The 12,370-nt window shown below is 31.7% G+C and overlaps 1 protein-coding gene across 1 annotated transcript; it reads left to right on the top strand.

The window, feature by feature from the left end:
* Positions 1-928: 928 nt before the first annotated feature.
* On the top strand, positions 929-9,878 carry LOC106658706 (B-box type zinc finger protein ncl-1). Its single transcript, XM_014380786.2, has 10 exons — positions 929-2,031; positions 3,169-3,973; positions 4,054-4,385; positions 4,557-4,761; positions 4,854-5,346; positions 5,415-5,579; positions 5,655-5,899; positions 5,968-6,325; positions 6,396-6,628; positions 6,700-9,878. Exons 2-10 carry the CDS (start codon positions 3,287-3,289, stop codon positions 6,802-6,804), a joined length of 2,823 nt encoding a protein of 940 aa, XP_014236272.1. The 5' UTR covers positions 929-2,031; positions 3,169-3,286; the 3' UTR covers positions 6,805-9,878.
* Positions 9,879-12,370: the final 2,492 nt, after the last annotated feature.

Below are 12,370 nucleotides of genomic sequence, written 5' to 3'. Positions count from 1 at the left end.
ACCTTTAGAAGGCCGTCAAAAGGTTCAAATCTCGGCAGTCTATATGTTTGTATTCTCATGTGCCTGAAATTTCCTTGAAAAATTAAATGGTCCAGAAATAAAAATATTTTAAGTTTGTATTGTCACGCTTTTGATATTCGCAAAGAGAAGACTGAGATGGGCTGTGTGTCTTTAGCCTATTTATCTACATAGAAGAAATAAATCTAAGTCAACACATTATAGTCAATATTTATATTGTTGATCTCACTTTGATAATTTCGGTATCACTGTATAATATATTTCCGTAGAATATAATTATTTACGTATACATAAATATTGTATGAAATGTGATGAGAAATATCCAGTCCACGCTTCGTAAGGACGATGGACGAGAGGCAGCGATGCGCTCATTTTTAACAATGTATAACTGATTGTACTGAAATCTATTTTTAATGTTTTTTATTGTTTTATATAAAATAACTGACAATAAATTTTTAAAAAATCATAAGAATTTATGTTTAATTTTCAATTTCTTCAATTGTATTTTTAAGTTTATAAATTATCAATTCATGTTCAATAAGTACGAGTAAGCATTTTCGAACGTAATTGTATACGAAATTCAAATTGAAAAGTTATTTTGAAAACTTGTAATAATTAAATATCATCTTTTCGATCATCACTTGTTAACATTTTCAAGTCAGTGATGACGAAGTTAATGAAAATTTAAATCCGTTAAAAATTTCGAAAAAGGACCTTCGTTCGTATTTAAAACAAAAGTCGACTTTTGATAATCGAATTCTGAAATTCGTCATAGAATCAAAGTTCAATTTTTTCAGCTTACTCATAATTGCAGGTAAGTGCGATGCTATATCTAAGCCGTGCTATTTCCGCATAGTAGAATGTCACAGCTCTACCCATTTTGCAGTTAAAATAAATAACTGAAGGGGAGATCGGGCGAGGGAAAAGAGAGGATTTTGCCTGTGTGCACCGAATATTTAACCATACAGAACATAAACAACTAGTGCAACGCATGAAAAAATGCTCAAGCTCGTCAGTCAGCATTCAGCAAATGAGTTGGATGGTCACTGGTGACGCTACTGCAAGTACAACAACTTTACAATTTTACAGTAAGTGCGTATACATCTCTAGACTGCATTGGACAGACTGCAGAAAATAAAAGCCCGACATGAAATAGCGGCTCATAAACGTTGCCGAGCTTGTGAACCTCAAGTCAGGCTATATGAAGGTACATTACATACGTGTGTACACAAATACACATTAGGTAGTTATATATATTTTCTGCGCGCATACACGCCTAATGTATGTTTTTGTCAGCGCACAAGAAACAAGTGCGCGTGTGCTATAAGGCTAGTTCGAGACTTATTCGACGACGTCCGACGACGACGCTCGCAACTCGCAGAACTGTGCGAGCCCGAGCCTGCGTTATATATACAGAGTACAGACACGTAATAGTTACATCGATTCACACACACAGCCGCAGGAGCAGCACCAACTTGGCAGTCGCACTTGTGCATATATCTATAGATCGTGCAAAAGTCTGCAGTATACTGGCCTACAGGGCAGCAGCAGCAGCAGCTACCGCAGAGGCCAGAGAGGAGTGGTGCGGGCTAGGTGAACTGCTCTAACGCGCGCGACGAGTACTAGCCTCCCTTACGTGTACGTGTGCATATAATCGTTTCATCCATATATCTATATCTATACATGTATAAATTTATATATATGCATGTATATGCGGAACATCCACACATGCACACTACTCTTCCACCCAAGTAAACGCCATGCAGTGTTAACAGTGAACACCGATTTCGGACTTGACTGCAAGACACTGATAAATCCTTAAAACCTTATCGCGTATAAATCATGTGCAATTTTACAGCATAAGTTCATAGAATGCTACAAATGCGTCAGTTGTGCATCTGCAGTATTCCATAGGATATACGTTGAGCAGTACGCGGCGAAACTTTTTCGAGCGAAAACAACGAGAGCCAGCCCCTAGTTCGAGTACATCGCACTCGTATCGCCGCTTTGCAGGTTTGTTTGCACTTTTTTTACTTTTATTAATAACGTACGAATACGAGTATAATAAAACAATACTCGATGCATGTTTGTCCTGTGTACGTATGTGTACATACGTGTGTTTAAACTTGGATATATTTATTGGAACTGCGAAGGTAGACATGATTCGTGCGAATTACATGCAGCTGGCCGAGCCGCGCGCGCGTCTTCCACTTGTACTCGAGCTTCTCTTTTTTCCGACATCCTCCATTTCCACGGAGTGCCGATTTTTTATTCGAACCTTACATATAGAATGCAGCATTCGTATTACATGTACCAACAGCATTCATAAAATTCATCGAGTTAACGAGAAAAATTGAGAATAAAAAAATATCTGAAGGCATCTTGGCAGCGATGTTCGTCTGTCATTTTCTTTTTCGCTCGCCCGCTCGTCATTTCTCTCTCTCTCTCCGTCTCTTTCTCTCTCACCCTCCCTCTGTCTCTCTTGCTCGTGGGTCTATGCTGCAGTTTTGCGCATCTTCCTCGAGTTCGCAATATCCGCATAATAGACTACCTACACACGCGCCATGTGTATGTATATGCATCGCGTGTAAGCATAGTTTCGCGCTACTTATGCTGTATTTTTCGCGACGATGGTCACCAACTCGTACATATCAAACCCGACGTATACGCCTATGACTTTGTTACTAACATAATACTGCACTGCTGATGGATAAAACAGGCTCATTATAAAGTGTGAGCCTAAAGCGCACGTTGCCATTTGCACAAATGTCTGAGGGAGTAAACGGTCTATCCTATCGAATTCTCACTTGTAACTCGGCAGTGTAGCATCGTGGGTCAATTGGCGCATCGCGGGCGCTCAAGTTTGGCAATCGTACATACTTACGTATAGACGCACTTTTTACTTACGAAAATATTATCGCTAACATCGTACGTTAATTAATGATGCATTGAAAGTAAGATTTCCAGCTCGGCAGCTCTTTTCGCGACGGTCTGCCATGCAATTGCCATGTTGAATAATTGATTTATAATGCTGCACTTTGTACACACACGTACAAACGCATACACATACTCGTGTTTATATATATATATATACATATACGTAAGTGAATACTGACGCATTTTGTGTCTATTTTGTCAATGCTTGTGCAGCCGCACAGCAGCTAGTTGCAGCTGTTTCGAGTAGCTATATCAGTTCACCCAGGACCACGATATCTGCCACAAGTCAGGATCAATTGCAGTCGTGACAAATAATTAGAGCAGCGGAAAAATGGCATCGACGACGTTGGCCGTGTCCAGTAGGACCGACTCAGTCGCTTCCGTCACGTCGCACAGCGGCTCCGGCAAGAGCGACGATGTCGATGGCTCCGAAAGTTTCGGCGAGAAAAGTGCAAGCTTCAGTTCTCGTAATCAAGTTGACTCGCTGGAGGACATGAACTACGACACCGAGGATGTATCGCAGCTCAACCAGTGCGGACTCTGTACCAACAAGCTCTCCTCGCCTAGAGTTTTGTCTTGCCTTCACGTTTTTTGCGAGACCTGTCTAGACAAGCTCGTCGAAAACAGAAATGATACGGCGAATCACTCGTCCAAGATTATAGCCCTTGCCTGCCCTATTTGCCAGCAGGTAACTCAGCTTGGGCCATTAGGTGCAGCTTCTTTACCCAGTGACTATGTGCTCACCAACATCCTTGATATGTCTGCCATCAAAAACACGTCTATGCTTTGCACATCCTGCAAAGCAATGGAAAATGCTGTGGCTCGTTGTTCCGATTGTGCCAATTTTCTCTGTCCAAACTGCAACACTGCGCATCAGTTTATGCGTTGCTTTGAATCCCACAAAGTTATTGCTTTTGATGATCTTAAGAAATCTGATCAAGCTATACCTATACACAAACCAATATTTTGTCAAAATCATTCATCTGAGAACATTAAATTTTATTGTTACACTTGTCAAGTAAGAAACTATTCTGTTATTTTAAGCAAGTATTTTTTACAATTTTTTCTCAACTTTCTTTCTATTTTTTTCTATTCTAGGAACCTATATGTAACGAATGTTTACTTATTGAACATAAAGCACCTGACCATCAATACGAGCGATTAAAAGATGCTGAACCACGTCAAAAAGAAGAACTCATCAATTTAGTTAATGAAAGTAAATCTAGAATTGGTGACTGTGATCAAATTTCTTCCCAACTTGGAAATGCCTTAAGTGAACTGCAAGCTCAACGTGATCAAGCCAAAGATTTGATTGTTGAATCATTTCAAAGTTACAAGGCAATTCTTGAGAAATGTCGTGATAAAGCTCTCAATGATCTTGAAAAAATTCATTCTGAAAGAGAACTCGAAATAATGGACTCTTTCCACAGGTAATTAAATAAATTTTAAAAAGTGTCTGTTTGGTGGTTTTTGTATGTAAACATTTGCATTTACATGGAATCTTTCATTATGCTACAGCATAAACCAAATAGAAACTCTCATTTCAATTATAATTTTTATGCATATTTCACTTTCTAACAATAACCATATAAATACAACAGTGTTGAAAAAACTGTGGAAAAAATTGAAACTGCTTGTGAGTTCACTAACCGACTTTTGGAACATGGTGATGCTGTTGAGATATTATCTTTGAGACAAGTTGTCTGCAAACAGCTTACAAATTTATTGAAAAATATGCCAAAGCCTTCAATCACATCTTCAATTGAATTTCAAACTGATTATAATTCATTTGAAAAAATAATCCAAGTAAGTTCATTATTTTATAATTTTTTACGTTAATTTGAACAATTTTCAAAGTTGACTAATGAAAAAAAAATTTCCTCCTTTTTTCATTGCAGGAAGCTTTTGGAAAAGTCTGCACTGAAAATGTCATAAATTCCAAGCCAGTTGTGGATACAATAAACAATATGACTGAACTCCCACCAACACTTATTAGTCAATCAGTTGGTTGTCCCAGTTCAATAAGTGCAAGCTCTCCAATTTCTCTCCCTACATCAATGCAATCATCTTTCGAAGGTGATGCATCATTTATCATTCCTCCTACGTCTAGCCCCAATGTTCCTCCTCCACCAGTCACAGTGCCTATTCAACCAACTTCGATGCATGGTTTGACAAGTATTCAAGAATACAATCTTCAACAACTCGCTAGCCTTGCTGAAAAAGTAGATATTTCAAAAGATCCATCTGGGGTTGTAGGCCCGAGTACCAATCCTAGTCCAACTCCTTCATTTACTTTAGCTGATTTGTTTGCTGGCGATCTAAGTTCGACCAGTCATGCTTTGAATAATTTACAAGCTCTAGTTAAACTAGGAAACTCTTTAGCTAATCAAGGTAAATTTTATTTAAAATTCTACTATTTTTGAAAAATGTATAATAACTTGATTAAATAAAATTGTTAGATATGAACTCTCCGACAATCAATGGAAGCAATCTTGTTCTGGGGCGAGGACCTTCACCAGTTATTGATGCACCAAATTTAGCTACTTTGACTAATAATTCTTTATTAAATGGTGGTTTTCAGTCACTTTCTTCTTCTACTTCTCCAATATTGTCTCAAGGACCTGGTAATTTTAAAATTGATCATTTCTATTAATTTCTCGAATCTAAATTTTAATACCATAATTGCATTATTTCATCAGATGATATAAATGGTGATTCTATGCATAACATGCCGATGGTAGTTAATAATTCTGTCAACAATATATCTGGTTCATCAATTGTTAATCACAATAGAACATCCAATACAAAATTGACGCCCATGCAAATTCGTTGTAAATTCGGTCAATTAGGACCTAGTAAAGGTCAATTCAATTCACCTCATGGATTTTGCTTGGGTACAGATGAAGATATTATTGTAGCTGATACTAATAATCACAGAATACAGGTAATAAGGCAATGGCATATGATAATTTTTTCAATAACTATTAAACTAATTATGTTATGATTGTGAAGGTTTTTGAGAAAACTGGAATATTCAAGTTTCAATTTGGAGTTGAGGGTAAAGAAGAGGGACAATTATGGTATCCTCGTAAAGTGGCTGTCATGAGAAACAGTGGCAAATTTGTGGTTTGTGATAGAGGCAATGAAAGATCTCGAATGCAAATATTCACCAAAAATGGCCATTTTATTAAAAAAATAGCAATTCGTTACATTGATATTGTAGCTGGTTTAGCTGTTACTGGCCAAGGACATATTGTAGCAGTTGACAGTGTATCTCCAACAGTGTTTGTAATTAGTGATACTGGAGATTTACTACGATGGTTTGATTGTAGTGACTATATGAGAGAACCAAGTGATATAGCCATTAGTGGTAATATATTCTTAAAATAGAATTTTCATTACTTTACAAGGAAAAGAAAACTAATTAAATGTAATTTCAGGTAAAGAATATTTTGTCTGTGACTTCAAAGGCCATTGTGTAGTAGTTTTTAATGAGGATGGTCAATTTTTACGACGCATTGGCTGTGAAAATATAACTAATTTCCCAAATGGTATAGATATAAGTGATGCTGGTGATGTTTTAATTGGAGATTCTCATGGAAATAGATTTCATGTTGCAGTGTTTTCAAGAGATGGTACCTTAATTTCAGAGTTTGAATGTCCCTATGTAAAAGTAAGTTTTTTTAGCACTTAATAGCTTATTTAAAAAAAAAACTTTTGCTCTAAAGCTTCTTTTGAATGTAGGTGTCAAGATGTTGTGGATTGAAAATAACATCAGAAGGGTATATTGTTACTCTTGCAAAAAATAATCATCATGTGCTTGTGCTGAATACACTGTACATAGTTTAAAGGTGAGAATAGGAATAGTATTTTCTATGATTGTTTCACAAGATCTGCACAGAACTCCATTATTTAGTTCAATAATAAGTCTTATCGCTGGCTTTGTTGAACAATGAAGTTACTTTGCAAGGCAGAAAATTAAAAAAAAAAAAAAAAATGAAAATTTATCATTTAGGTTTATTTATTACGAAAGTGTTTATTGTTGCGTTAATTTTTTTAATTGATTAACTATTCATTATAATGTTCCAAATGTTCAATCTGCAAATTTTCTCAAAAGTTGAGAGGCAGTTTCGTTTTAACTGTTTGATAGCTATTTTATCAATTTTTCAGAAAATTATTCAGGTTGGAAAATACTGTTTGCATGTTAGAATTGCTCTTATACATCAATATATTTACGGTTATATAATTATTTACAGCTGTAAGAGCAATTTTACACGTATTTGAAGCATCAGTATTTACAATTATTTGTTAATCAAATTTTATCTAGTCTTGGACCAGCAGCTTTGCTTTTATGCCAACTCTTTATTCCAAATAGAGTTTTTCAATGCTGCCATTACAATATCCAAAGTATATTAAAATGATAACAAAGTACATTATAAAGTACTGTATAGGGAAACTTGAAACTTAAAATGGTCAAAGAAAAACGTCTTCACTGTATAATAATGGATATGTATACATGTACATTAAAAAGTTCGAAATTTTTCAATTTTATTTGTTAGACGTGAAGTTTAAATTATATGTGCTGTTTAGATAAGAAGTTTTCTTCACTTTATTTGTTCGAATTTCATTGTAACACGATAAAGATTATTTATTTCAAAACTTATATAGATATAATCTAAATTTTAAAATCATCTTCGTCTATAAAATGTTAATATTCGAAGTTTTTGTGACACATAAACATATAAATAATTTTTAAATACTCACTTTGATTGACAATTATTTAATTTTGAATAAGTTGTTTATTTTTTTTATTTATTCAAAATTTTAAACCGAATTGTTTGGAACTTTTATTTGTGTGTGTATACAGGCATGCAACATACACTTGTATGAATACATTCCCTTTTTCTACTTTGTAATCTATATATAAATATATTTTTTAGAAAAATGCTATAAAATCTGAAAAAATGCTCATACCACGATTTTCAAAGTTCTTTGAATTAAGAAAAATTTAACAGTGTGAATGAATGCATGAAAGTAAATACATATAAAAATATATACTTATTTTGAAAAATGCGAAAAAAGTTTCATGCATCTCTATTTTGTAAGTTAGTTTTCTAATGTTTTTCATAATACAAAAGGTTTTATGTGAAAATGAAAAGTAAAGTATGTTATAAATTATACATAACATTCCCATTATTTATAATTATTAAAATTGACTTTATGCATAAAGCATACAAATATTCTAAGACTATTATTGACTCAGTAATTAATCAATAATTTTTTCAGTTCAATAAGTTTACCAATAATTTTAATCATACTATAGTCAAGTATTACTTTTTTTTTCACGAAACATATACCTAGTAAGTTTCAAGGTTCATTGTTAATTGAGCTATTGCAAAAGAAAAAAGCAATGAATTAGTTTAGGAAATAACGAAACTATATCCCTAGAAATAGATGTATTCATCAATTTCATTGAGGTTTCACGATACTTAATCGAAATTTTATTTATTTACAACTATCAATACCACTGTCATTTGTGTGACAGTATTTAATATAAAATGCTAATAACTTACTTGTAAAGCCTTCATAGATAGATTTGATAACTTTTATTATTCATTTAATCTTATTGAAATCACAATGAGCTTTATTGACTGGTCCCATTTATACTCCATTTGAAATTTATATATACCAGATTAAAATTAGAACTATAAATATATAAATACTAATAACTGTGACATCTATCTGTCACTTTTACACTAGAGTATTTACAACTATTGAAATGTAAAAAGTGGATAATGTATTCATTTTCTTTATTTTCTGTAAATATTAAAAAAAGGTATATTTCATAAAAACTCGAAAAACATTCATCAAAACCACATGCACAAATGCATGTAAAGTACACATATTTTGTAGGAGTGTTTACATGGCCAGCCTTAACAATTTTTTCAATCGATTAAAAAGTAACAGATATACATGTAAATTATCAATGAAAAAAAGATCTGTGCTCTAAATTCAATAGTTTTACTATTTACATGATGTATTTTACTTTGTACCTAGAAAAGCAAAATGCAGAATATTTTTAAGTAGATTATTAGGATGTAACTAAACTTCACAAAAATTTTGATTCCATTGATCAAATTTTGTATGGACAATGAACAAATTATATTGAATATTAAAAAAAGTTTGAGGAGCATATCTTCTATGATTTTATGAAAATTTAAAATCTTATCAAGCGCGTAGATATTGCACAGTAATATTAAATGCGAATGTTGAGCTTGTTTTTGTATACATTTACACATCAATACACGCTAAATTATCATGTGAATCAAATTAGCATTTCGTTTAACACCTTTAATGTATCTGGAAAAGTACGAAATGATAAAAGCATTTTTTCTATGCGCGATTATTAAACTTTATTGAGAATTTCCAGTAATAAGTACATTTTTGTGTAAAATCTTGTTCATACTAACGCAAACTGGTTAGGATGTGAATTAATTAACCAAGTGACCCTACTCCCTAAACTCTCAACTTTTGTATTGAATATAGAAAACAAGAATGAAATATGAAACAAAAAATTCCAAGCACGTATGTTGTAGTCATATTTAGTAGAATTACATTGAACGTTGCCTGTGATAATAAAAACGTCAGAATAAGTTGTGTCTTTGAAATCTCTGGTATTGTTACTAGATTAATAATGAATTAAAGTAATGTGAAAAAATTGAAATTAAAAAAAGGAATTGAATTACTTGGAGCTCTTATAAAAGCCATTTGTAATTCATTTTAAGTACCAAAAACAGTTGAAAAAAGAATGATTATTTACACTTTGGTGCAAGATTGAACATGTTAAATATTAAGTGTTTATCAATGAAAATTATATTGTTTTATTTTATTAATAATATCTATGGCAAAATCATCAAAAGAAAAATATTACTTTAATAAGTATAAAACAGCATTTCAAATGTATATGCGAAATAATGAATTTTGAAAGTCTATTTATTCTGAAATCTCGATTTTTTCCTCAAGCGATTTTTGCTTTTGCAGTTGAAAAAAATGTCGAGCGTTTCTAGTCGAATTTTTTACCTCTTTTCACTTTGGTCAATCGAGTTCAAATATTTAGACTTGAAAAAAAAAGGAAATGGATTATCTTATTCATGCTCTTCGAATATCGATTTGTGACTTTGATAGAAATTTATCGTACTTGATATTTTATAGAAACATCACTGTTGACATTTTTAATGTATTTTTTGGCATTTAAAGCTTTTCCAAATATATTCCTACCGATTTTATGATACCTATTTAAATAACCCACGAGCTGACGTATACGTTAACAGAGATTTGAGTTGACAATTTTTTAAAGAAAAACTTTCAAAACATCAAAATATTGTTAAATTCAACCTGATACTTGTATGATGATAACGAACTAACATTTTTGCTGCAGCAGGACGTATTCATAATTCACAATATTATTACCGTCGAATAAATAAATAATTCTAATTTGTTACCGCGTAGCGTAACAAAAAAAAAAAAAAAAATTAAACAATGAATGCGGATTTATTATGCGCGTGCACGTAATACTAGTTCTCTATTAAAAAAAGACAAAAAACATTAAAATATGTACTACACGCTTAGACATTCGAATTTTCGAGTTTCAACACACATACTTGGAACATAATACTATAGATTCACAAAATCACTAATATTATTCACTCACATTATGCAGTCAAATATAAACAATAAATTTTATGTCTAAATACTTGGATATTTTAGTACAGATTTACTCGACTTTAAAAGTTTATGAAGTACTACTTGGCTATTATAGGCTGCTGTTAACAAATTCAACCTTCATTTGCCTTGGTGTTAAAATTTATATTCGTACGCGAACATTTTCAGGAGACAGGTATGAACATCAATTGTTATATACAACATAATATAAAAAAAATAATATATATATATATATACACACACACATATATATATATAATTCTTGTGATAGATTTTTTGATAATTTTTACAATCTCTAACTCGTATATGACTGTAACATATTTAAAAAAAAGTAACGATAGCAGTTTCGATCGCAACAAGATTCAAAAACCTGCTTATACTTGAAAATAATTAAACTCGCAAGGGTGCAACATTTTTTTATGTATTTGCAAAAATTTAATAAACGTTATGCGTCTAATATCATTAACGCAGATGAAAATTTGTGCACTAAAATTATTAAAAGTTAACGTATTAGAAAGATAACTTCATTGAGGGGCATTACCAAAACCTAAGTTTCGTTAGAATTTTTCGCACTTAATTTGGAACTAAATTGATACTACAAATGTTTTTTTTTTTTTTTTACTTAAAAATCTTGTTTACTGATTCAAATATCAAAGATAGATTTGAAAATGTAGAATTTACAGGCGTATCATAAACTTTGCTGTATTTTGTAACGCAAATGCAAACGTTAGTTATCTATCTTAATTATACAAAAAATGAAATATTGAAACACGTTCTTACGCTATAATATTTACAGAAATATTTAAATTTTAATATAGCTATTGACAGTACAATAATAATTTATGAAAGCACCATTGAGTTATATACAATTTCATTGTATTAAATTATTGAATTATTCTTTGAAACTAAATTTTCTATCGTTTTTTATAATAAATACGATTTATCATATTTTGTGTCTTTATATATACATATATATTGCATTGGGTGTGCAGATTGATTGATATGATTAGCTTTTATTCGTCCTCGATGAAAAAATGTATGAAATTAATGTTTGGTAAAAAGTATCGTCATATCAAACATACGTGCATTCCTCAATTAAAATGTGAGTCTTAATGCTAACGAGATAAATAAACACTTGTATATTTTACTAAAGAACGGATAAAAACATCAAATAATTCAATAATAAAACGCAATGAAATAAAGCACTTTTACAGCTATGAGTATACAATCATTTTATCTGTAGGCATAAGAAAAAAATAAGCTACAATTTAGCCTACGATTAATCATAGTCTTCCTAGAAACAAAAAACTTATGAGCGATGTGGTTTCCTATGTTGTGAATATTCAAATGAGTGCTTATGCTCAATCAATAAAAAATACCGTAAAAAAAAAGAGGATTTTGTCCTTTTATAACTATTTCATCGATGTTTCTAACACGATGAAACATAATTTTTGTATCATTGAAAAACATTTTTCTCTATGATTAAATATAATTAAAATTTTTTTCATCGATTCATAAACCAAATTAAAGAAAAAACTTATTAATATACAGTAATCAAAACTTTGCAGAAAAACGAATATTAAAGAATAAACCAAGAAAATAAACATTTATTTGACACATTTGTTTTCAATAACTACTATTATGCATTATTTTACAATGCTTTAAAAAAATACAAAAATAAAAGTAAAAAATA

The sequence above is a fragment of the Trichogramma pretiosum genome, unplaced genomic scaffold (genome assembly GCF_000599845.2).
Source record: "Trichogramma pretiosum strain Unisexual culture from Peru unplaced genomic scaffold, Tpre_2.0 scaffold10, whole genome shotgun sequence".
Taxonomy (NCBI): Eukaryota; Metazoa; Arthropoda; class Insecta; order Hymenoptera; family Trichogrammatidae; genus Trichogramma; species Trichogramma pretiosum.
The sequence above is the reverse complement of the archived record's forward strand: the minus strand, read 5'-3'. Positions and strand labels throughout refer to the sequence as shown.

Excerpts from the sequence above, each read along its gene's own strand:
- LOC106658706 (XM_014380786.2), top strand. The coding sequence starts at position 3,287 with ATGGCATCGACGACGTTGGCCGTGTCCAGTAGGACCGACTCAGTCGCT. Across the intron at positions 4,762-4,853 it reads CATTTGAAAAAATAATCCAA|GAAGCTTTTGGAAAAGTCTG; the intron begins GTAAGTTCATTA and ends TTTTCATTGCAG. Across the intron at positions 6,326-6,395 it reads AAGTGATATAGCCATTAGTG|GTAAAGAATATTTTGTCTGT; the intron begins GTAATATATTCT and ends ATGTAATTTCAG.